The sequence below is a fragment of the Nerophis lumbriciformis genome, linkage group LG11 (genome assembly GCF_033978685.3).
Source record: "Nerophis lumbriciformis linkage group LG11, RoL_Nlum_v2.1, whole genome shotgun sequence".
Taxonomy (NCBI): Eukaryota; Metazoa; Chordata; class Actinopteri; order Syngnathiformes; family Syngnathidae; genus Nerophis; species Nerophis lumbriciformis.
The window spans coordinates 12,473,427-12,500,200 of record NC_084558.2 but is presented as its reverse complement, the minus strand read 5'-3'; the positions used below and the strand labels follow the sequence as shown (position 1 = coordinate 12,500,200).

Below are 26,774 nucleotides of genomic sequence, written 5' to 3'. Positions count from 1 at the left end.
TAACCCATAGCATTAGATGCACATTCACACTGAGGAGGTTTTTAAAAAGTGATGGTCAATACATAATCGTGTGACATTGGCTTTTCAAAAATAAAAAGTAAAAATGTCCAAATACATACACTGCATTGTAACGACACTGATCACCACAACCACAGCTGCACTAAGGACAAAATGAGGTAGTTTAACTGCATACAACTCTACTGACAAGCATAATTTACATGAATATATTGAGTATATCACTTCCTTTTTTATAGATATTTATTTTACTCACTCCAAACAAGAGAGTTCAGCTTTTCTTCACTCTTTAATGGTTTTAGAACCATTTTGGTCTTGTATTCCACCTCCTGTTCTACTGGAGCTCGACTGGAGATCGGGGTCTCCATCTCTATGTCCTCCACTTTTACTTCCACTTCGCTGACTGAAGAGAAAAGACTTATCAGGTCAACACAGTACAAGTTTATGTACATGTTTTATGCAGCTTAACCTCCTGAGATCTGGCATTGTTTTGTTTTTGCACATTTCACAGCCTTACTTCAAATACAAACACTAGACTTGCAAATAATACTAAAAAAACTGTAAAGATGGTAGGGAACCAAAAAGGTGTCACATAAGGAGAAAAAGTTATATTCATACTGATAAAAAGCACAGGCTGTTTTTTTATTTATATATATATACACATATACTGTATGTATTTGTATATACTGTATGTATTTGTATATATATATATACACACATCTATATACATACATACACATACTATATATATATATATACACACACACACATACTGTATATATATATATATATATACATATAGAAACATATATATTTATATGTACACACATGTATATATACACACACACATATACTGTATGTATGTATATATATATATATATATATATACATACATACATACATACAACATACATACATACATACATACATATATACATATATATATTTAAGATTTTATTTTTCCCAAATCAATACAGATACCTTCCTGCTTCTCAAGACTGATACCGATATTTTATTTAATTCTATTATTTGGTAGATTTAGACTGAACTGTAGTTTATGCACACCTTTATTTGCGGCGGGCTTCAGGGCAGCTTCTTTAGCAGCACAAGCACACTTATAGGCTTTTAAAACACCATTGTAGCAATTCCGGCATTTTACGTAGCTGATAAGGTTTGATCTGTTGAAGCTCCATGTTATTCTCCTCATCACGGAATCTTTTCAGAATATTTGGTGCAAATCGCATGCAAAAAGTATTCCACTAAAACAGTGGACAAGTCTCAAACAATCAACTACTATTTTTTTTATATTAAATGATGGTGATGGTTGATGCAACAAATGCAAAATATAAAAAAATAGAGCCATACACTAATTTACATTATGAATCATTAAGTTGTATTCTTTAAAACATTTTTTTTTATTGTATTTTTATTTCTTTAATATTTTTTAAATTAATAATATAAATAAAAATAGATAAATACATTTGTTATTTCTGACCAAAACTAGGGATGCACAGTTTTTTTTTCTCAAGCCCATGCCAATGCCTTCCTGCTTCTCAAGACTAATACTGACTACCGTACTTATTTAATTCCATTATTTTTTTTATTTAGATTTAACTGTAATTTGTGCACACCTTTCTTTGTGCCTGGCATTAGGGCAGCTTCTTTAGCACCACAGGCGTATTTGTAGGCTTTGAAAACTCTTTGTCTTAGTGATGCTGGCATTTCGGGAAGCTGATAAGATTTGATGTGTTGACGCTAAATGTTTGCAGAACATTTGGTGCAAATAGCATGTGAAATGTCTTCCTTTGAAACAGTAGAAGTCCCACACAATCAACGCTTAGGGGAAGTTTATGAGAGGCTGTTTAGAGCAGAGCACCTGCAGCACAGTACGGGTGATTTTGCCTCAATGAAGCTTGGTAAAAAATGTTTTATCATTGCTATTTTTTAAAAAATTGTTGTTGGATTTATTAGTAAAATGTCATAGTTCCTCATATCTACCCAATAATTGTCTGTCCGATACTTATCCTGCATTCCAATTCAAAACGTTAAAAAAGATGGACGAAAGAATTATGCAGTTGCCGCTATAAAAAACAAGAACAATTGTGAAAAATGCAACAAAGACGAGGTTTGTCAGTCTCAGGAGGTTAAGAACATGATCCATTTGTGTTCTGTCCACTTACTTTGCTGTTCCTCTGGTTCCGTTTTGGGTTGAAGAAGCGGCGCTTTTGGAGTGGAAGTCAGGTTTGACGGCAGTGGAGGTTGGACAGTCCCCTTGTTTGGAGGCTGCTGTCGTTGATCGTCATCATCATCGGCATCATTGCCAACGTCGTCGTCTTTTGATGGATCACGAGATTGCAAACTCTTCTTTGCATACCTTCGTTCTGGAATAAAGCCGCAAGGTGAGGTTTGCCGTGGCAAGAAGTGTTAAGACGACAGACGATGGTGAACGTACTCTTTTTCCTCAACAAAGGTGGCTTTTGTTTCTTGGTCTGTCCTGACAGCTTTTTGGCATCTTGAACTGCAACACAGACAGCACAACAGTCACTTTTATTCAAAGTTCAGAAAAAACATTTAAAAGTTGTGGGTTCATTGGGGTCCATTTCTGCCTTACACTTCCCTCACCATTTTGATACTTAAAGCCTTTATCTAAATAACAACACAGCACAGGGGGTGTATTTTCAAATGCAAAACATAAGTTTTAATGTTGTAAATGTGATGTTTTATGGGTTGTTTACTGTTTTTAATGTAACCTTGCTGCTGCCCTCTTGGCCAGGTCTCCCTTGGAAAAGAGATCCTTGATCTCAATGGGATTGTTACCTGGTTAAATAAAGGCTAAATAAAAAAATAAATTGTTTGGGGGGCCACATTTCCAAAAAGCTATGGATCAGTTAGTCAGACGTCTCCTGTTTCGCAGGTTTCCCTTCAGGGGATTTTATTCACAGAGTAATTGGAGCACATACTTGTTGGTCACGAAAAACATTCATGAAGTTTGGTTCTTTTATGAATTTATTATGGGTCTACTGAAAATGTGACCAAATCTGCTGGGTCAAAAGTATACACACAGCAATGTTAATATTTGGTTACATGTCCCTTGGCAAGTTTCACTGCAACAAGGCACTTTTGGTAGCCATCCACAAGCTTCTGGTAAGCTTGAAAAAATGGGTGCAGTTCAGCTAAATTTGTTGGTTTTCTGACATGGACTAGTTTCTTCAGCATTGTCCACACATTTAAGTCAGGACTTTGGGAAGGTCATTCTAAAACCTTAATTCTAGCCTGATTTAGCCATTCCTTTACTACTTTTGATGTGTGTTTGGGGTCATTGTCCTGTTGGAACACCCAACTGCGCCCACAGAACTTTCCTCCAGAAGGTCTTATCTTTGTCAATGTGATGTCAGATGAAACAAGAATTAAGCTGTTTGGCCACAACACCCAGCAATATGTTTGGAGGAGAAAATGTGAGGCTTAATCATTATACCGTTTACCGTTACATCCCTTGTCCATTAACAAGTAAAAAGTCGGCATGTTCTTGCCGCCGATACTGGTCAATTTTTAGGGCATTACGGCAAGTGACAAGGGTGGTTGCGGCACTTGTCGCGGTTAAATTAGTGCCCTGCAAAAGTCTTTAGGTGGAGTCACAACGGCCAACTGCACCGTGCTTGGACCCACTTCACACTGAAAGTCTGCTCTGATCTACACTGGAAGAGGTGGGCTCGGGCACAACACGACAGTGCACATTTAGCTTGTTAGAACTCTTTGCTAGTGAACTGGCAATTGAAGAGATCGGATTATGGAGCTCAATTTTATCTACTTATCAATCAATCAATCAATCAATCTTTATTTATATAGCCCTAAATCACCAGTGTCTCAAAGGGCTGCACAAGCCACAACGACATCCTCGGTACAAAGCCCACATACGGGCAAGGAAAAACTCACCCCAGTGGGACGTCGATGTGAATGACTATGAGAAACCTTGGAGAGGACCGCATATGTGGGTAACCCCCCCCCCTCTAGGGGAGACCGAAAGCAATGGATGTCGAGTGGGTCTGACATAATATTGTGAGAGTCCAGTCCATAGTGGATCCAACATAATAGTAAGAGTCCAGTCCATAGTGGGGCCAGCAGGACACCATCCCGAGCGGAGACGGGTCAGCAGCGTAGAGATGTTCCCAGCCGATGCACAGGCGAGCGGTCCACCCCGGGTCCCGACTCTGGACAGCCAGCACTTCATCCATGGCCACCGGACCTGTGCCCCCCCCCTCAAGGAAAAGGGGAGCAGAGGAGAAAAGAAAAGAAACGGCAGATCAACTGGTCTAACAGGGGGGCTATTTAAAGGCTAGAGTATACAAATGAGTTTTAAGATGGGACTTAAATGCTTCTACTGAGGTAGCATCTCTAATTGTTACCGGGAGGGCATTCCATAGTGCTGGAGCCCGAATAGAAAACGCTCTATAGCCCGCAGACTTTTTTTGGGCTCTGGGAATCACTAATAAGCCGGAGTTCTTTGAACGCAGATTTCTTGCCAGGACATATGGTACAATGCAATCGACAAGATAGGACGGCGCTAGACCGTGTAGTATTTTATACGTAAGTAGTAAAACCTTAAAGTCACATCTTAAGTGCACAGGAAGCCAGTGCAGGTGAGCCAGTATAGGCGTAATATGATCAAACTTTCTTGTTCTTGTCAAAAGTCTAGCAGCCGCATTTTGTACCAACTGTAATTTTTTAATGCTAGACATAGGGAGACCCGAAAATAATACGTTACAGTAGTCGAGACGAGACGTAACGAACGCATGAATAATGATCTCAGCGTCGCTAGTGGATAAAATAGAACGAATTTTAGCGATATTACGGAGATGAAAGAAGGCCGTTTTAGTAACACTCTTAATGTGTGATTCAAACGAGAGAGTTGGGTCGAAGATAATACCCAGATTCTTTACTTACACTAGTCCCTTTTATTCCAAATGTAGGTCTGATATTCACGAACGTCAAAGTTTGGAGGCAGAGGAGTGAGCAGTGTGTCAAAAAAGAAAATGGTGACACTAACAGAGAGGAAGTGAACCAACTTGAAATATTAAGATATGTTGTGAATTAACCATCAGCAATAAACATGGATGTGTGTTACCAAGTCCTGGAGGAGGCTGGAGCTGGTAGCCTGTGAGCTCACACCATCCAATGGGATAGATGTCGGGGGACTGGTAGTCCACCCACTGGTCAAATTCATCTTCCCAGCCGTCAAAGTGGATGAGGAGCAGGCGTCCGACGCTGCGTTTTATAGTGGCCACACACACGAGCCGTGGCTCCATCAGGTCCACCGCTTCTAGCTTCGTGTTTGGAGAGAAGCCGTGGCCTGGGTAGTCCTACCAAACGGACACAAACAGAGTTAATTTGTTAAGTTTGAGGGATTGCAACAGAAATATTGCAAATTCGCAATGAAATAAATATTACAAATCCTCACAGTGTTGAACAGTTGTACTGGTGCAGCTTTGGCTTTGGTCTCATTCAGGTAATCTTCCCAGGTGAAGGTGCTGGGGTCATAACCTGTCAGGTTGACAGCAGGGATTAATTTAGTGAAATCCTTAAACCACCGCCTGAAATCCACTTTTACGACTTATACTGATACATATGTGTGTGTATTAGGGTTGTCCCGATACCAATAATTTGGTACCGGTACCAAAATATATATCCATACTTTTCCAAATAAAGGGAACTATGAAAAAGTGTCAATTTTGGCTTTAAATTAACATAAAATCTTACAATACAATAAACATATGTTTCCTATTGCACTCAAAGAACAATTTTAGAAGGTTAAAATAACACATTGTGTTTTTCTTGTTGCACTCAAAGAACGATTTACAATTTTCCATATTACATATAGTCTACCATAAGCAAGGATTGGATTAGAATATAATAAAAAAGCTTTATTTACATAATATTAAATTCTTCATGATTTATGGTTGCCAAATCTGGTATGTGCTTTAAGAAAATACAATTACTAGTACGGTAAGTACTAAAAACAAAACTATAGATACATGTACCCAGATAAGCCATGTGGCAGGTAAAACGCACACCTGTTAAAGATAAAACACAAATTGTAGCAATTTGTTACCAAATTCAGTCATTTTACTGCATTAGTAGAAGTTAGATGGGCGGTCTTAACTCCGCTAATATTTGGCATCAAGCCAAGCAGCTGTGTGTGCGTCTACGTATCTACATATTTTGTATATACATGTGCACAACAGAGGAGCTGTTAACTTATGAGAGTAGCGTACAGTATGTGTTTGCTAGAATGTCAACGTGTTGGCTAAGTGCCGCCAGTAAATGAGTGGGCGAGTATAGAGAGAGAGGAGCACTCGCACAGCACAGTAAAGTGATGAATGGGTCCGGTTGTGTCCTTCAAAACTAATAATAAAGCAACCAGATTGTCACAAATCGGCAGCCTCAGCCTTAGCAGACCCATTGCGGAGTAAAGTGAACTGAAGGGAACATCTCCCCTGCGCTCCTCTACTACGGTCTGCACCGGAGCGAACAGCAGGACAGGTGTAACAACTACATTACTACCTGTCACTCTTTATAACTCCTTGTGCAGATCTGAATGCTTACTATTTAAATGTTTACCTAAGTTTGAACCAAAGGTTGTAATACTAATCGCCACATTTGGCGAGGCGTGTTTTAAAGCAACATTGAAGCGCGGCGCTTCCTTGTTTAAAGAGTCATCTTTACAGTTAGTTTTGAAGTTCAAATACTTCCATATTGTACTTCACCACCCTCTTTATTAACCAGTAGAATTGTCGTTTTTTGCCATTCTTCCCCACCACAATGTTATTGCTTGTATGCACTTTGTGTGCGTTTTGACACACATGTATATGTATATATATATATATATATATATATATATACCGTACATATGTAGATACACATGTATATATACACATACGTACAGTATATATTTACATATATATATATATATATATATATACACATATATACGCACACACACAAATCAAAACACTTAAAATATTATCTAAATGGCGAGCATTTATCTATGAAAATATGGAAAAGCTGCTGATGGCGTGTTTGACAGAGAAGCTGCTAAGAGGAAATACCGTAGAAGTCCACTTCAAGGTAAATATTATATATTATATTATAAATACTTAATAAAACTACTGTTGTTGTTAGTAGTACATTCTACTGTATGGTTTTTAACAAAACTACTGTTAGTAGTACATTCTACTGTATAGTTTTTATGCAATTTTTTTATTTTAAAATTGTTTTTCTTTTTAAAAAGTACATAAGAAGTATGTATGTTACATGTTAAAATTGTGATGTTTTGGGTGGGCAAGCGTCAATAAGTTGATTTAAATTTATTTAAATGGGCGATGTCAATTCAAGATACCAGTATTTTGAGTTAAGAGAGCTGTCACAGAACCAATTAAGCTTGGAAGTTGAGGTATTATTACACTATATTATCATATAAGTGCCATGAACATAGTACCAGTGCAAGCCTATTATAAATACAAACCTAGAAGAAAAATGTGTTTCATTTACAGTTTGTTGTATTTTTCTTACTTCATTTCTTCATCCAACAAACTAATGTATCCTGCCTTCCTTAAGCACACTTGTACACGAAGGCAGTAAGTTCAACACCTTCCGCTCATCAAAACTCTGAACACCAGGTTGACTGATGGAGGCCAGGTTTATTGACAATTGCAAGGGTAAAACTGTAGGACACAAACGTTGTAAATATAAATGCATGAATTAAATTAACTTAATAATGTCATATCACAGACCACAGATTATCAAGTATTGCATTTGAATTAAATCTAAGTTTAACTTTATCACACACCACTGTATGTGTTGTTATGATTAATAATATCCGTGACATATGAGCGTTCTACTGTTTAAATTGTCTTAAGTAACAGTACAACAAACGTCCACTAGATGGCGGCAGATGACAACAAATGAAAGTTAGCCGACATGAACAGGTAATGCAATCAGCGATCGTCTAACATCATAAAACACACACATTTCACAGCTAAATATGACTCATTGTGTACTACAAACATTAAATATGGGTACATACCAACGATGCCACGAACAGCATAAGATGTGATAGTTTGCTGAGAAACACGAGGAATGAGGCGGAGTTGTGCGCACCTGTCTGAAATACTTCCTGAGTCTAAACACGTGACCTATCTGCGTGTTTCTTAAAGGTACAGCTCACTTAACAGAACCAACTGAAATGACTCGAAAATAAACACACACTAAATAAAGTCATCTTAATAACCGTGGCAGAACACTCCCCGCCTGGCATTATCAAATGTCATCACTTAAATGTCCCTACAGCTCTTATTGTTCCTAATCAGGAGCAAGAAGGAGGACTGTCTCTGAAATGGGACGCAGGAAGACTTTAGTCCCATCTTTCCTGTAGACCTTGATCTCCACTTGCCGCACCTTACCGTCTTTGCTTGGAAAGACTTGAGTAATCAAGCCCAGAGGCCACTCGTTTCTTGCAAGCTGGTTGTCTTTGAGAAGGACAATACTCCCAAGCTGAAGGTCTGGGGTGGAGGCCATCCACTTTCTCCGTGGTTGAAGTGACGCAAGGTATTGTTTCTTCCATCTACTCCAGAAAGTTTGGGCAAGATGTTGGACTTGACGCCACTGGGACTTGTGAAGGTCTTTGATCCAATCACCGACTGGGGCAGAAGGAATACTCACCTTTTGGGTGAGGAGGGTCGCTGAAGTAAGGATGAGGGGGTCGTCCGGGTCAGTCGACACTGGGATCAGAGGTCTGGCATTAATGATTGCAGCAACCTCTGCCATCAGTGTAGTGAGTGCTTCGTGAGTGAGTCGTGAAGCTCCCAGCTGGAGGAACATGGAGTCCAGAATCCTTCGTGCTACTCCAATCATCCTCTCCCATGAACCACCCATATGAGAGGCGTGAGGAGCGTTGAACTTCCATTCACATCCTTGATCCAAGAGATACTTCTCGACCGAAGCATTAATGATGCTTGAGGAGATCTTCAGCTCTTTACACGCGCTGACAAAGTTAGTTCCTCGGTCTGAACGAATAAGCTTCACAGGGCCCCTAACAGCAAGGAAACGCCGAAGAGCGTTGATGAAGCTTGACGTGTCGAGAGATTCTATTACCTCGATGTGGACAGCTCGAACACTCATGCAGGTAAATAACACTGCCCACCGTTTACTCTGAGCAAAGCCACCTCTTGTACGTCGTGAAGACACAGCCCACGGTCCGAACACATCCAAGCCAACATTTGTGAATGGAGGTTCAGTAGAGAGGCGATCTTCCGGAAGGTCGGCCATCTTCTGTGTCTGATGGGGGCCTCGTAGTTTGTTATCGGGGAGACGGCGCCTTAGTGACTTGAAAGGCAGCGGAGCTACCCAGCTGTTGTTTTTATCTTTCTTTAAGTTGTCTCTCATGATTTTCAAGAAAGAAATGTCCTCAATTGATGGAGCAAGTTTGTCATCATCCCTTGTCTGTTGAAACACTGTGGAGCCCAACTCCTCAGCTTCTCGACTGCATGTAAGAATCCCTGTCGTCTGTATCTTAGGATAGTCTTTGTATTGAAACTGACTGCACCTCTCTTTCACCTGCAGGGTGTTTGGGCATGGTTGAAAGATGGAAGGGCGTTTCCATTCTGCTGTCTGGGTATAGAAGGCATTTACACTGTCTGGCTTGTGCACACCTCCCAGGCAGACGTTACCACTATCACCCACCCCAGGTCGAGTTTCTGTGCATAAGGAGCATCTCGAGGGCCGTTCAACTGTTTGCGAACTTTGTGGGCTGCGATAATGTCTCGCCCTAGGAGAAGCATAATGGGTGTATTCTGTTCGAGCTCTGGGATGAATTGAGCAATAGACTTCAGGTGGGGGTGATTAGATGCAGCATTGGGAGTTGGGATCTCTGATCTATTGTTAGGGATGTCGTTGCATTCAACCAGACTTGGTAGAGGAAGACTGACTTTCCCGTCCATGGATTCGATCTGGTAACCTGTAGCTCTTCTCCCCATGGTTTCTGTTACTCCCGAACAGGTTCGGAGAGAGTATGGAGAGGGGGATCCTTGCACTTTGAAGTTGTCGAAGAACTCAGACCGGGCCAAGGATCTGTTGCTGTGTTCGTCAATGATAGCGTAGACCTTTATTGCCTTCTCTTGACGGTTGACGGGGTAGATTTTAACCAAACAGATTTTAGAACATGACCTGTTGCTTTGATCACCACCACAGACTGTAGTGCAGCTGCTGGCAACTTCTGAAGATGTTGGCTCCCCGCCATGCTTTGAAGAGGGGTATGGCTCCTCTGTCTGTGGTGTTGGTCCTGGATGAAGAGCAGAGTTATGTTTCTCACTCCCACATTCAGTGCATGTGGCCGTATACTTGCAGTCTCTAGCCATGTGTTTTGAAGATGTGCAACATTTAAAGCAGATCTTGTGTTCTCTGAGGAATGCTTTCCTTTCTTCTATGGGTTTATCTCGGAAAGCTCGACATTTCCTCAGAAGGTGAGGTTTTTTATGAATTGGGCAGTGACGTTCGGGGTTCTCAGCTTCATCACTGTGTTCTGTAGGAGAGACGTCCATCTTGTGGACTGATATTTCTTTTGGTTTGGTTGTTCTAAAGGTCTTGTCCGTCATTGCAATGTCAGCTTGAACAGCAAAGTTGAAACTAGGGTCATTTCTGATTTTAGCCTGATGGAAAATAAAGTCCACAAATACTTCAAAGGGAGGGAATGAGACTCGACAACGTTCTTTGTAATCGGACCCAACAGACAGCCATTTCTCTTGCAGACTAGAGGGCAACTTATGGACAAGAGGACTTATTCCTCTGGCTGTGTCGAGGTAGTGAAGGCCGGGAAGAGTTCCATCTGTCTTGGCCGCCTGCAGTTCCATAAGAAGGTCACTGAGCTCATGAAGTTTTGCATAGTCTTTGTAGGTGATTTTGGGGAAGTTGCTGATGCGTTGGAAGAGTGCCTCTTCGACAACTTCAGGGGCTCCATAGCATGCGTCCAGTCTGTCCCATATCATCTGAAGTCCTCTTTGAGGTTGGCGAGTGTTGACAGCTCGAATACGTTTTGCATGTTCTCCTGACTCTTTCCCAAGCCACTTGACCAGCAAATCCATTTCCTCACTGCATGTTAGATGAAGTCCTCTTACTGCGTTTTGAAAGGACTGTTGCCAAGCGCTGTAACTCTCCGGCTGGTCGTTGAATTGGGTCATACATGTAGTAACCAGTTCACGTCGAGCGAAATATCTGATGACATCACTCATACCTGATCTGTCATGATGAGCATTATGAGGAGTGTTACTGGACATGGCGGGATACTGAAAACCATTATTACTTGATCCCTGTGGGTTATGATAACCTTGAGTATGCTTGAAGGGTAGGGGCGTGGTCATAGAGGGTTGTGGCTGATTTACAATTACTCTGCTTGCTGCTGTTTGTGTGATGTTGGAAGCAGCTGGCCTATCTACTTCTATGGACTGGGGAGCATGGTGATAGTTTCTTGGTGCTGGGTCTAAACATAGATGGCTGCTTTCATTTTGAGAAGGAAAATGAGGATGTGGATGCAGTGCCGGGGTTGAATGTGTGTGTAGCTGACCAACACTGTCCTGGATGAAGGGGTGAAGAGGGGCGTTGGATTGTGTGCCTCGCTCACGAGCACCATCCTGAGCGTATTCTTCTAATGCTAAAGACGAATGTTCTTTAGACTGTTCAGTGACATATTCTCTGGTCCGCCCTAGAGGATCACAGGGAATCTCTTGAAGTGGTAGCTTCCTGCTACTTCGCACACTGCCGTCCATGCTTAACGCTGCTTCTAGCGCCTTAGCCTCCGCTTCAGCTACATCTGCATCTCTTTCTAGAGACAGTTTCATCATTTGTGCTTCTAATTGGGCTTTTTCCATTGCTAGGATCATGTCTTTTTCTGCAAAGTTCAGTCGTGCTTTTGCTGCCTCTGCGTTGGCACGGGCTAAAGCCGCAGCATTCCCTGCAGATGATTTTGTGAAGCGTGATGTGTAGGATCTAGACTTCAGCGACGGCTCCTTTGAATCCATGATGTATGTTCAGCGTGAAACTGTTATCTTATGCGATGAAGTCGTTGTTTTACTATCCTGCCTTCCTTAAGCACACTTGTACACGAAGGCAGTAAGTTCAACACCTTCCGCTCATCAAAACTCTGAACACCAGGTTGACTGATGGAGGCCAGGTTTATTGACAATTGCAAGGGTAAAACTGTAGGACACAAACGTTGTAAATATAAATGCATGAATTAAATTAACTTAATAATGTCATATCACAGACCACAGATTATCAAGTATTGCATTTGAATTAAATCTAAGTTTAACTTTATCACACACCACTGTATGTGTTGTTATGATTAATAATATCCGTGACATATGAGCGTTCTACTGTTTAAATTGTCTTAAGTAACAGTACAACAAACGTCCACTAGATGGCGGCAGATGACAACAAATGAAAGTTAGCCGACATGAACAGGTAATGCAATCAGCGATCGTCTAACATCATAAAACACACACATTTCACAGCTAAATATGACTCATTGTGTACTACAAACATTAAATATGGGTACATACCAACGATGCCACGAACAGCATAAGATGTGATAGTTTGCTGAGAAACACGAGGAATGAGGCGGAGTTGTGCGCACCTGTCTGAAATACTTCCTGAGTCTAAACACGTGACCTATCTGCGTGTTTCTTAAAGGTACAGCTCACTTAACAGAACCAACTGAAATGACTCGAAAATAAACACACACTAAATAAAGTCATCTTAATAACCGTGGCAGAACATAATGAGTCGGCTATTTTGAAGCCGAGTCACTTAATTTAATTTATTTCTTGCTTACACAACCCTGTTACACTCAACATATTGATCTATCTGTTGGGGTTTCTCTGTGGTAAATAAATATGCCACAAAAACAACAACCACATAGTGTTCACAATCACCCTGTGGCACCGTGAGAGGAATGTTATTCTTCTTGCAGAAGCCTTTGGGAAGAATGGCGTGAGAGGAGGCATGGTAACAAAACTTGTCAGAGCCGTTGAGTGATATTGCACCGTCGATGCCGACCATCAAGTAGCCGTCTGACAGCACCTGAGAGAAGGTGGAGACCATCTTTAAACGATGTTCATGCAGAAGTTCTCTCATAACGTGGTGGATGTTTTAACCTTGTGTACAGTTGCCACACAGATGCTGCCCAGGTTAAGGGGGTCGATAGCCTCTAGCTTCATTCCTTCCTCAAAGAAACCTCCATCCATGTAGACAAATCTGGGCTGTAAGGGACAAACGAGGGGTCAACAGTAAGTATACTGAAGGGCTTGAATGGTACTACAACAGTTTGACAACAGGATTTAAGCATTTTATGTTAATGTTAGAGATATATTCTCTCACATTTGAGCAAAATGGAATGCCTTAGAAAATACTAGTTTTGGCCTTGGTTCTGTTCGAAGACGATAAACACAATGAATGCACACTGTGTTTTATATCTTTGCAAATACACACACACACTGTTTTTTATTTTAAGTTCCGGGGTAAAAGTACTAAGTGCAAGGAGCGAGAGTGGAGGAGAATGTGTGCGCTCGGCACACGCATCAAGTAAACTTTCAGTTTCAATCTCTGCCAAAGCGAAACTGCAACATGGACAAAATCCAAATGAGGAGGGCGTATATTTTAGAGATTACTCCGACCTTTAGATAGCCTGATTCGCTCTCACAGCGCTGGTATTGCTATTGTTTATACTTACGGTACTCCTTTTTTGTCGATTAAATTGTTAAACTTCAATTCTAGAAACCTCTCATCATTTTAGACACCCTTTAAACAAAATAATCTGGGTGGACTCTTATCTCATAAAAGGGAGGGTCCCAGTATGAACAATAGGTGGAGTTGCTCTTTTTGTTTTGGTAATCTTACTGAAAATACACCCGGCCAACGATACTGTGCTTAGGCCCACTTCATACCTCAAATCTGTCAGGTTCGGTGCTCTGATTCCTGCTCAAGTTTACTTAAGTTCTCCTCCTTTGGCACGATTGGAAGAGGTGGGCCGGTGCACGGAACAATTACATGCACATGTATGTGTGCAATGCAGCCGAGCCATAGAATGCCTGTAATGTGATCAATCCTTGCATGGAGGGCTGCAACCATTAATCGATAAGAAAAAGCTGTGATTTATATTCTGTCGCTTTGATTAATCGTTTAATGAGCGTAAAACTACAAACATAATAAAAACTGACCAAATCCGAACCGCATGCAGTGGCCGTAACTTTAAATACGCAAACATAGCTTCATGGTAATTAGATTCTGATTTAAAATGTAATAATTGTGCAGCCCTACAAGTGTCACATTGTATATGACAGGTCAAATGTAAATACTTATTCCTATCAAATGACCAAATAAATAAATACAGTAAATAAATGACAATGCATTAAGGCATTTTTACCTTTTTAAAGAGGAGGAATGTACTGTTACATTTGCCCTTCAAACGAGTAGTTTTACCTTCCCCTCCTTTTCCTGCAACAGCAACATCAGGACAAAAAGTTTGAAATACTGAAATCCTTTCAATATGTTTTTTTATCCCTTTGGTTGAAATGCTGTTATTATGGTGCATTGGTATATTCACTACAGATACATGCACATTGGCACTCACTTAACTTTCTACGCCAAGTAAGGATTTCAAAATAAAATCACTCAAGTTGATGTGATGGACTAATCCACCAATGTATCAACTAGATTTGGTATTTAACACATTCACAATTGATCAAAAGCACCTCACAATTGCAAGGCTTCCAACCAGATGTTCTCTGAAGTCGCCACTGAGCTTAGCGTGTCATCAACCACACCTTGCTTGCATTTCAAAATATAAGTAAAAATATAAGTATAAAAAAAGTGAAGTAAAAGAGTATTTACCAGGTGTTTTGATTTCATGGCCCACTTCCCTGGACCAACCAATCGGATGCAGGAGAGGACTATACATGTGGCACCAGAAATCTGAAACAACGTTTTCAGGGGAGTCCCTCTGGTCCGTGTACAACAGCTGCAGGCGCCCGCCAATAATGTTGTGTATGACTGCTTTGCATGTCCGGCTGACATGTCTGGGGTCCACTACTTCCACGCGCATCCCCACTCTGAAGGAGTGCTTCTCTACCAACTAACAGCACATGGAAGGGAAGAGTTTACGAAAAGTCCTGTAATTCACTTACTGCAAAGATGACGTAGTATACCACAGTATGGTTACTGGAAGTGTGCCTAATAAAGTGACGTGTATGTCTTACAAAACATTTCACTTTTTTTTTTTTTTACCTTCAGGTAGAATTCAACAGGAAGTGTGTGGGCCCCCACCAACTTTTTCATCAGATACTCTTTCCAGTCTGGGATGTTGGTCACATCTATAACACACGGGTAAGTAGTCATAACACTCTTATTTTGCACTTTATTAGGTAAACTGCACAACATTGGGGGTTCCACAGTTGACTGTAATGATGCTTAACTTAGCCTCTCAATGCCCATGCTCACCTTGCGGAGGCACCAGCAGCTTGCTGGTCATGGCGCACCACCCGATGGGGTGCAGCTCGCCTGACACGAGACTGCACCAGAAATCGCGGCTGCTGTCGCGCTCAAAGCCCTCATAGCGCAACAAGGCTTTGTATCCTGAGAGAAGTGAGAGTAAATACTTATTCAGGGACAGGTCACAATTGATTTAGCGCGGCACAGCAGGAGGAAACTGGATTAAACCTACCCAATGAAAGGGAGAACACGCAAACTCGACAAAGTTTGTGTCGAATTTTCACGCGGCAATAAATTGAAAAACAGCGTCCATCAAAGCGGACAGAGGCCACTATTCCTGAGAATTATCTCCCGTACTGACCAGAATATAAGATGGTTGTTTTTTACTACAAAATAAGTCTATAAAAAGACAGGTGTGCTTATATTTGAGGTGTCAAGATTTATACATGCAAACCAGCAGTTGGCGCCAAAAATGTTTCCCCAATCAGAGCTTTTCTTCCTGTCACACACAAACACCAGTAACCTGGTCAGACGCAGTTATGGGAGTATTATTGTAGCAAAATTATTTGCAAAAGCGTATCTCAGCCTGTGCGTCTGTAATCCAATTCATGTGTCTGTGAATTCATGTGTGTGTCTGTTTATTCTAATCAGAGCCGTGTGTGCGTGTTTTAAGTTGTCTGTTTGTGGGTAGCAAAACATTTTTTTACTGTGCATATTTCCTTCATTGGCTGACTTTTTGCATGTAACATTTTGCTATGTTTCTGCCGTTAAAGTGTTGTGTGTCCGTATTTGGAGATGTGTATGTGTAAAGCAATCTGTGTCTCAGAAAAAATGAGCCTGTGTGTCATCAAATTTGTGTGAAGCAGGAACCCTGATTGGTTGTCTTTTTACGCGTGACTTTTGCGACACTCCTGCTGTGTAAGAGTTGTGTGTCCGTGCAGCAATTTGAAATTGTAAAGGGAGTTGTCTCTGTAAATGTACCTTGCCTTTCCCTATACTCACCACTAGTCGGCGCCTTGCATTCACACTTGTGCTGGATTTGAAGCCAAGAACAATTATAATGAACTTTCCATCACTTAATGTACATACAAGTTAATATTTTAGCAGCAGTTGTCAGAAATAGATTGTACTCAAATAAGTTACCAGTAATGTTATCGTGTTTCCTCTGTCGGGGTGCAGGGGATCCCACGATAGGGTGACTGTGAGACCAATGGTCTTCCCCGTGGCCTCCTACCGGTCGGACGTGTCCTAAACACCTCCCCAGGGATGCGTCCGGGGGGCATTCTGACCAGATGCCCGAACCACCTCATCTGGCTCCTTTCAATGTGGAGGAGCAGCGGCTTTACTCCTTGCCTAATGACAGCACTACTCACATGTAGTCACCCGAGCCCTAATCAAGCCCCGCCCCCAGACGGAGGAAACACGATAACTTTGGTCGCTATATGGCATAACGTTACCATTAACTTATTTGAGTACAAAATACTTCTGACAACTACTGATAAAATATGAACTTTTATTTACATGAAGTGATGGAAAGTCCATTATAATTGTTCTTGGCTCCAACACCAGCACGATTGTGAGTGCGTGCAAAGCGCCGACCAGCGGTGAGTAAAAGAAAAAGGCAACATTAAGTTACAGGGACAACTCTTTTTACACGGCCAAATCGCTGGACAGAATACAGACACACAATTCTTAGACGGCAGAGTGTCGCAAAAGTCTCTTTTAAAAAGAGAGTCAATCAGTTTTCCTGCTTCACACAAATCTGATTCCAGACACACATACTATCCTTGGTATAGACACCACGCTCAACAAAAATATAAACGCATTTTTCAGGAGTTGAACTCAAAAATGTAAAACTCTTACTAGACACACAAAAGACCTTCCATCCATCCATCCATCCATCCATTTTCTACAGCGTATTCCCATCGGGGTCGCAGGGGGCGCTGCAGCCTATCTCAGCTACAATCGGGCGGAAGGCGGGGTACACCCTGGACAAGTCGCCACCTCATCGCAGGGCCAACACAGATAGACAGACAACATTCACACTCACATTCACACACTAGGGCCAATTTAGTGTTGCCAATCAACCTATCACACAAAAGACCTATTCCTCTCAAATATTGTTCACAAATCTGTGTTAGTGAGCACTTCTTCCTTGCCAAGATAATCCATCCCACTTCACAGGTGTGGCTGATTAAATAGCATGACTATTGCACAGGTGTACCTTAGGCTGCCCGCGATAAAAGGCCACACTGTAATGTGCAGTTTTATCACACAGCACAATGCCACAGATGTCGCAAGTTTTGAGGGAGCTTGCAGTTGGCATGTGGACTGCAGGAATGTCCACCAGAGCTGGTGCTCGTGAATTGAATGTTCATTTCTCTACCATAAACCGTCTCCAAAGGTCTTTTTAGAGAATTTGGCAGTACATCCAACCGGCCTCACAACCACAGACCACGTGTAACCACACCAGCCCAGGACCTACACATCCAGCAGGTGCACCTCCATGAACGTCTGAGACTAGCCACCCAGACAGCTGCTGCAACAATTGGTTTGCATAACCAAAAAATGTCTGCACAAACTGTGAGAAACCGTCTCAGGGAGACTCATCTGCGTGTTCGTCGTCCTCATCGGGGTTTTGACATGACTGCAGTTCGTCCTCATAACAGACTTGAGTGGGCAAATGCTCACATTTGATGGCATCTCGCACGTTAGAGAGGTGATTTCTTCACAGATGAATCCCAGATTTCACTGTTCAGGTCACATGACAGAGAGCGCTTGTGGCATCGTTTGGGAGATGCTGATGTCAACAGTGTGAATCGAGTGACCCATGTGGGTTTATGGTTAGGGCTGCCGTATGTTATGGACAACGAACCCAAGTGCATTTTACTGATGGCATTTTGAATGCACAGAGATACCGTGACGAGATCCTGAGGCCCATTGTTTTGCCATTCACCCGAGTCCATGTTGCATCATGACAATGCACGGCCCCATGTTGTAAGGATCTGTACACAACTCCGGGAAGCTGAAAGCACACTCACCGGACACGTCACCAATTGAGCATGTTTGGGATGCTGTGGATCGGCGTATACGACAGCGTGTCCAAGTTCCTGCAAATATCCAGAAACTTCGCACAGCCATTGAAGAGGAGTGGACCAACATTCCACAGGCCACAATCAACAACCTGGTCAACTTTACGCGAAGGAGATGTGAGGCAAATGGTGGTCACACCAGAAACTGACTGCTTTTCTGACACCCCACATCCCAAATAGAGTGGCCTTTTATTGTGGGCAGCCTAAGGCAATAATCATGCTGTTTAATCAGCATCTTCATATGGCAAACCTTTGAGGTGGGACGGATTACCTCGGCAAAGAAGAAGTGCTCACTTAGAGGAATAGGTATTTTATGTATTTAGTAAATGTTTTACATCTTTGAGTTCAACTGATTAAAAATGGGAGCAAAAACAAAAGTGTTGCGTTCATATTTTTGTTCAGTATATATATCAATCTGCCCTCCACTCACATGCCGTGTACTGACTGTGACAATGCTGACACACCAACAAATGTTGGTGTGTCAGCACTTCTCTCTAAACTCCTCTAATTAAACTTCTTGTTATATTCCTGTTCATAGCTGCCTATTTTCAGCTGTTACGAGGTTCCATCTACACCATGAATTGATTTATTACCATGAATTGATTTACGTGGACCCCGACTTAAACAAGTTGAAAAACTTATTTGGGTGTTACCATTTAGTGGTCAATTGTACGGAATATGTACTGAACTGTGCAATCTACGAATAAAAGTTTCAATCAATCAATCAATTCTTAATCTTTACTAAGCACTTATTTCTAGCTAAGTGGTTAGCGTCACAATTAGCATGCCTGCTTCGGCTTGCTCTTGGTGTGTAACATGTGTAGCCTTGTCCTCCGGTGATAATAATACTTGATAATGATACTTAAGATACTAAAATTTGCAGTTATTTTCCATAATGGATGTGATTAATAATATCTATGGGGAGTGGCTCCACACTGTCTAAGGAAACACATACTGTAATTAGTTCCTAGCCGCTTGTCAGCCGGGGGACTAAATATAAATATGTCAGCCACAGGGGATCGACATTTGTGATCGGCATCAAAGGGTATTGATGCGATCTATAATTTTTTCACGTAAATTGGCCGATACTAATCGGTGGCCGATCAATCGACACATCCTTAATTGAAACTGTCGATCAGCTTAAAAATGATATACCTTTTTAAGTGCAATCTGTCTTTTTGGTTGGCGATTCTGTCTTCTGTCCTCAAAAACAGGTCTTGAAAAAGAGGGTCGGTCTTATATTCAGGCTTATCTTACATATACACACATACATAGACTATATAACTCACATACAAGCATACACTGTATATATTTGTGTCAATACTGGTAAATTAGTAAATGAGGAAAACCCCATAATTGTGAGACTGACGTACGCACCTGCCATTTGAATGATAGTAGCGATCCAATAAACTTTACTGGGCAGGACTGCATTGGTGTTCAAGACTTCTACTTTTGTCCCAACAGTGATATCATCCCACTCGGACCACATGGGAGCCTGCGGAAGTCACAAAAAATCACTTCAGGGAGGTATTTTTGTACCACATATTTATATATCTACAAAAGTCATTTTGAGGTTGTAGATACGGATTTTATAACATAAAAAGGCTTCGAAGGGACATTTTCTAGGTAACTATGACGCAAAATGATGAAAACTCTTAGCATTATGCCGGTACAATGTTAAATCAAATCAAATCAAATCAACTTTATTTATAGAGCACATTTAAAATTTACCACAGGGGTAGCCAAAGTGCTGTACAATGAGCAGGTTAAAAGATAAAACGAGTACCGAGCAAACACAACACAACACAAACAGAACACGATAAAAAATAAATAATTAAAATAGAATTAATTTAAAAAAACATAAAAACATAAAAACAGGATCACAGCAGGTGTATTATGGGGCGCCATTGCAGGATGGATATCACTCAGTGTTAAAAGCCATGGAATAAAAGTATATTTTTAAGAGAGATTTAAAAACAGGAAGAGAGGAGGCTTGTCTAACACTCAGAGGTAGGTCGTTCCAGAGCTTGGGAGCAGCAACGGCGAAAGCTCTGTCACCTCTAAGCTTCAGCCTTGTGTCAGGGACCGTCAACAGCAGCTGATCGGCTGATCTTAAGGATCGGGTGGGGCAGTAAGGCTGAAGGAGGTCGGAGAGATAGGTTGGCGCGAGGTTGTTTAGACATTTAAAAACAAATAAAAGGAGTTTAAAATGTATTCGGTAACGCACAGGGAGCCAGTGAAGGGACGCTAAAATAGGGGTGATGTGCTCACGTCTGCGGGTCTGTGTTAGCAGACGAGCAGCAGAGTTCTGCACGAGCTGCAGGCGGGCGAGGGAGGCCTGGCTAATGCCAACATACAGGGCATTACAATAATCAAGACGAGTCGAGATAAAAGCGTGGATTAATTTCTCAAGATCATGTCTTGATAGAAGCGGTTTCACTTTCGCTATTTGGCGTAATTGATAAAAGTTTTTTTGAACGACGCTGCTGATTTGTTTTTCGAATTTAAAATCTGAGTCAAACTTTACCCCCAGGTTTGTGACAGAGTCGCTGAGATACGGGGTCAGAGTGCCGAGGTCAACGTTGGGGGAGGGAGAGCGACTTGGACCGAACAACATAACTTCTGTTTTATCTTCATTTAGGCTCAGGAAGTTAGCTGAAAGCCAGACTTTGATGTCGTGCAGGCAGTCAATAAGACGTTGAACCGTGTTATTTTGTGCCATGGGAAAATAAATCTGGCAATCATCGGCATAAAAATGAAATGCAATACTGTACTTCCTAAAAATAGAACCAAGGGGGAGAAGGTAAATAGACAAAATAATCCTTTCACCATTAACTGGGTCAGTTATACTGTCATTATTAAAGACAAGCTCAAACTGTATTTTTGTACTCACATGACTAAAGCAGGAGACGGATGCACCCAAAGATGTTTCCTTATCCAAGTAGGCGCCCCAATCAAAAACCACAGCGCGTGCTACAGAATAACAAGACAATACGATTTATGCAGGAACAGTGTGAGTACAGAATAGAGCTTCCACAATAAGTCATGATTTTATGTACTTGAAGTCCTCACCATCCGGTGCAGCTGGACGTGCTTTTTTCACTTTGTGCAAAATGTTAGCCTTTTTTGATATGCCCTTTCCCTGAAAAACCACAAGCACAACACGATTAATTACATCAAGTTTTTTTGATTGAATACAACAATCAACCAGTCCAGAGTGTACCGTGGCTCTCGCCCGGAGTCTTAACCTTGACCCTTATGTGGACAAGTGGGATAGAAAATAATGGATAGATAGATAGAATGTAATATCATCACAAGCACATAGCAATATCCACTAGAGGTGGGAATCTTTGGGCACATCAAGATTCGATTCTATTTTGATTCTTGGGGTGAAGAATCGATTCAGAATCAATTATCTTACAGTATATTCAACACCATTCTCGTAATACATTATTTAGCATTTAAATTATAATCAACTCCTTTCAAAACAGGTTAAAGGTTACAAAAGCTCCTCTTGTGTTGGCCTAAAATTGTATTTACAAAAATCACAGAATGTTAATCAATCTAATCAAAGAAAATAGAGCAACCCATGTTCCAACCAAATACCAGCTTTACAATACTTAAGATATAAATCCATCCATCCATTTTCTACCGCTTATCCCTTTCGGGGTCGCGGGGGGTGCTGGAGCCCATCTCAGCTACAATCGGGCGGAAGGAAATAAATTTACAAAGCAATTGACAAGACATACAAATACAATACGAAAGAAAAAATAGGAAAACCAAAAATAATCAAATAAACAGTACAAATTATAATAATATCCATCATATAGTTGTTTCATATTTTTTATCAAAAATGTATACTTTCAAAAAAAATAAAAAATAATAATAATTATCTTTTAAATCGATTTAAAAAAATGATGAACCAATTCTGAATCACAATAATTAAAAAACGCAATTTGGATCTCAATCAATTTTTTGAGCACCCGTAGTATCCACATTTGAATCGATGATACGGTACCAAATCTCAGTTCCTGGGAATCGATCGATACCGGTACTCATACCATTTTTCTGTTTATGTGTAAATAAATGTTATTTTGTTTAATAATACAAACACATTTTTTAATTTACCATTTAACAGCGAGCTGATAATAACTGTACTGCCCAGTTGGTATATTTTGATTTCTTACACGTCTGAGTCTCATTTACAAATATTATACAATACACTTGTAATTCTAAGATGTTAGATGGCCGTCGTGTATAAACCAGTGGTTCTCAAACCTTTTTCACCAAATACCACCTCAGAAAAAACTTGGCTCTCCAAGTACCACCATAAGGACCAATATTAAAATACAGTATCCTAGTAGACCTAAGTATTCATTAAAAACAAAGCAGAGGTTTTATTTAACAATTATATTTAATATTTTGGCCACTATAACACTACACTACACAGTTTGAACAGTAACACTGTGTTTGAATATCGTCAAATAAAACCCTGTACTTTAAGTGATTCTTTGGCGTACCACTAGATGGAGCCCGCCTACCACATTTTGAGAATCACTGGTATAGATCATGGTGTGTTGCCTCGTCAGTCAGTAGTCTTTGCTATTAAGATTAATGTAGTCTTTTGTTATGCCCTACGAATTGTTTATACTGTAAGTATTGTACTTATTACATGCCACCTCAGTTGTCTTTTTTTTTTTTAACCAAATTTGGAGGTGTTGAAATCACCATGTAATCAGTAGCATGTCTATGACAAATCCAATGTAAATTGGCACCAAGCTAGCACATTTTCAATTGTTTAACTGGACGTGACTTCATGTCCAACATTGATAGCGCAATATGGCGTTGTTTGATTTTACGTGAATAGATATCAGGTAGTAGTGATGAAATTTGGCTGTTGCCTATAAAAGTACCAAATTCTGTGCCCATCCCAAATATCCACACTCCACAGTTATACCTAAAACATAGTTTATGGAGAAAACAAATACAACTGAATCAACACTATTTTGTAAGTATGTATAACAAAAAGATAATTGTACCTGTAGTACTAGTTTTGGTATAGTCAAACTTAAGAAATAAGTGTCACATTGTAACCAATCATGTGAGTCAGTAGTGTCAGTGACAGAATAATTGCAATTTTGATCAATGTATGAAGCACAAAGGCTTTTGAGCAAAAACATATAAAGGATTTCCCACCTGCAAGGGTGCTAGTATAGAGGCTGGTACAGGGGTTCTTCCCTTGTTTTTCCCTGGTCCTTTTTTGTAGTTATCATCGTCTCTTCCTCCAGCTGTACCACGTGACTGGGATGGCGCTATTTCTTTGCATTTTGTCTGTGAGGAGAACAGATTCCCATTACCAAATGGTAAACAACCAAGAGGCTTGTTTGAAGTTCTTGTTTAGTACATAAAAAGACTACTACTCACCGTAATGTTACACTCATATGGTTCCGAATTAATGTTCCGGTGCTGGATAGAAACGTGGCAATTATTACAGCCAGTGCCATTGCAGAAAGAGCAGTGAGGGCGAACAAACACAGTGGGAACGGCCCCGGGTCGCAGCTTCAGCAGCCCCGAGGCTGACTTTGGCTCAAAATAGTCTTTACCAAAATGCTCGCTGCAGAGGTGACATTTAGGTGAGGCAACCCAGTCGCTATGAGTACGCTGAACCTGCTTCTCCCATTTGCGAAACTCCTCAGCATCATTGGGGAATTTGAAAAGTGTCACATCATCTTCTTCAGTTTTGCCACATCCATATGCCACACAGCGGTACGGCATCCTGTATTTCACCTGGCTGCAGGATTAATAACATGGATCCAAACTGCAGCATCTACAACGACTGCTTCCTTCCTTCAGTTGTGTACATTCTTGACACTATGCACACAAAAACATTAATTGTAAACTACAGCAAACAACCCCAAATGTTTTGCAAATGTATGGCTGGTGTGTATGAATAACTATTTAATAAAAATGATAAACGAGAGGGACAAGCGGTAGAAATGGATGGATAAACAAGGCAGACATCCAGTGATTATTTTGTAGGCCAGTGTTTTTCAACCACTGTGCCGCACTAGTGTGCCGTGAAATACAGTCTGATGTGCCGTGGGAGATTATGTAATTTCACCTAATTGGGTTAAAAATATTTTTTGCAAACCAGTAATTATAATCCACAAATGTGCCGTTGTTGAGTGTCTGTCTGCACTGTCTAGAGCTCTGCAGCGTAACCATGTAATACTCTTCCATATCAGTAGGTGACAGCAGGTAGCCAATTGCTTTGTAGATGTTTGTCGTGATCACAATATGCAGAAGACAGCGGGAGGCAGTGTGTAGGTAAAAAAGTGTCTAACACTTAAACCAAAAATATACAAAAGGCGAGTGCCGCTAAGAAAAGGCATTGAAGCTTAGGGATGGTTATGCAAAATGAAACTAAAACTGAACTGGCTGCAAAGTAAACAAAAACAGAATGCTGGACGACAGCAAATACTTACAGCGTGTGGAGCAGACGGCGTCCACAAAGTACATCCGTACATGACATGACAATCAACAATATCCCCACAAAGAAGGATAGCGTCCGCACAACTTAAATAGTCTTGATTGCAAAAACAAAGCAGGTGTGCGGAATAGCATTCAAGGAAAACATAAAACTGCTACAGGAAAATACCAACAAAACAGGAAAAGCCACCAAAAATAGGAGCGCAAGACAAGAACTAAACTACACACAGGAAAACACTAAAAACTTCAAATAAGTCACGGCGTGATGTGACAGGTCGTGAGAGTACACCTACTTTGAGACAAGAGCTATATTGATGCAGGGTTGGTTATGGTTTGAATTCATATCCAACAATTGCGAGAACGACTCTTTATTGTAAATATCGGCTGCTGAGTTTGACTTTTTTATGTTTTCTGCTGGTGGTGTGCCTCGGGATTTTTTCAATTAAAAAAATGTGCCTTGGCTCAGAAAAGTTTGAAAAACACTGTTGTAGGCTATGGGGATTAACCTTGCAAAATTCCTTATCGTGTGTTATAAACACGGTAGGATATGTTTCTTTATGTGGAAACAATCGATCTCACATATACTTTATTTCATTATGAGTGATATTGAAGAAACACGAAAGTTAAAAAGGGAAATGACTTCCATCCATTTTCCTACCGCTTGTCCCTCTCGGGGTCGCGCTTGGAGTATCATTTTAACCAACACGAGTCTCAACAGAAACACAATGCAAACTATAGTCCTAAATATTTGGCTAACAGTTATGACCTCCGGATACGTTTAACACTAAAACAGATGCCTAAGAATACAATATTTTGATAGAATTGTGGTAAATGGTCACGAGCGTGTCAATATGTTGTGATACTTACCGAAGTATTCCAATTAAAGTTGCTCAGTTGGACGACAACACACAGTCGCTTACATTCTACGTCTATAGTTGCCGCTAAACTGTACCCTCGCGAGAACATACATTTGCCTTGTGGAGTTCTCGAGAAGTCAGAGAGCTCTGGGATTTGGTGTTAAAATTACGCGAGATTTCGTATTTTAGTGTGTGAAATAGATTATTTAGAGATAAGTTACTTAAAACATACCGTACAATGATTTGTAAAAGTCGAGTCTTTCTCCGGGGGGTGTTTTAAATGGTATTACTAAGCCGGTTTCGCTTCTAAGGAAGTCCACGCGATGGCGATCCTGAGCGCAAATGTTTGGAATTGCTGATGGAGAGATTCGTCATTAGGCCAAGTGCACTTAAAATGACGCACCTAAAATAGTATGAACGTGTTGTACTGGTCTGCAAGGACCACCGTCTCAATGGGACTTTGCTGAAGTTCATTGCATACTAAGCTATAAGTGCAGGTCATGTCAATATATTTACTTATGGCAGCAAAGGTTAGTAATAATAACATCCATCCATCCATTTTCTACCGCTTGTCCCTTTCGGGGTCGCGGGGGGTGCTGGAGCCTATCTCAGCTGCATTCGGGTGGACAAGTCGCCACCTCATCGCAGGGCCAACGCAGACAGACAGACAACATTCACACTCACATTCACACACTAGGGCCAATTTAGTGTTGCCAATCAACCTATCCCCAGGTGCATGTCTTTGGAGGTGGGAGGAAGCCGGAGTACCCGGAGGGAACATATTGTTTTT

General features: G+C 41.0%; 1 protein-coding gene across 2 annotated transcripts; it reads right to left on the bottom strand.

Moving 5' to 3' along the window:
- Window positions 1-263: 263 nt before the first annotated feature.
- Window positions 264-26,692, bottom strand: l3mbtl2 (L3MBTL histone methyl-lysine binding protein 2). Of its 2 annotated transcripts, none has more exons than XM_061967354.1 (17): window positions 26,551-26,692; window positions 24,063-24,509; window positions 23,835-23,969; window positions 21,711-21,780; window positions 21,532-21,611; window positions 20,016-20,133; window positions 15,556-15,690; window positions 15,343-15,428; window positions 14,950-15,190; window positions 14,483-14,553; window positions 13,215-13,319; window positions 12,993-13,140; window positions 5,471-5,553; window positions 5,138-5,372; window positions 2,468-2,533; window positions 2,196-2,396; window positions 264-418 (listed from the first exon to the last, which is right to left on the bottom strand). In XM_061967354.1, the coding sequence occupies exons 2-17, from the start codon at window positions 24,411-24,413 to the stop codon at window positions 264-266; spliced, it is 2,280 nt and encodes a 759-aa protein (XP_061823338.1). In that variant the 5' UTR covers window positions 24,414-24,509; window positions 26,551-26,692. The 2 variants fall into 2 exon arrangements, with proteins under 2 accessions (XP_061823338.1, XP_061823337.1); XM_061967353.1 differs by lacking the exon at window positions 26,551-26,692 and adding an exon at window positions 25,995-26,478.
- Window positions 26,693-26,774: the final 82 nt, after the last annotated feature.

Excerpts from the sequence above, each read along its gene's own strand:
- l3mbtl2 (XM_061967354.1), bottom strand. The coding sequence starts at position 24,413 with ATGCCGTACCGCTGTGTGGCATATGGATGTGGCAAAACTGAAGAAGAT. Across the intron at positions 14,554-14,949 it reads CCATGAAATCAAAACACCTG|GAAAAGGAGGGGAAGGTAAA; the intron begins GTAAATACTCTT and ends TTGCTGTTGCAG. Across the intron at positions 13,320-14,482 it reads CATTCCTCCTCTTTAAAAAG|CCCAGATTTGTCTACATGGA; the intron begins GTAAAAATGCCT and ends TGTCCCTTACAG.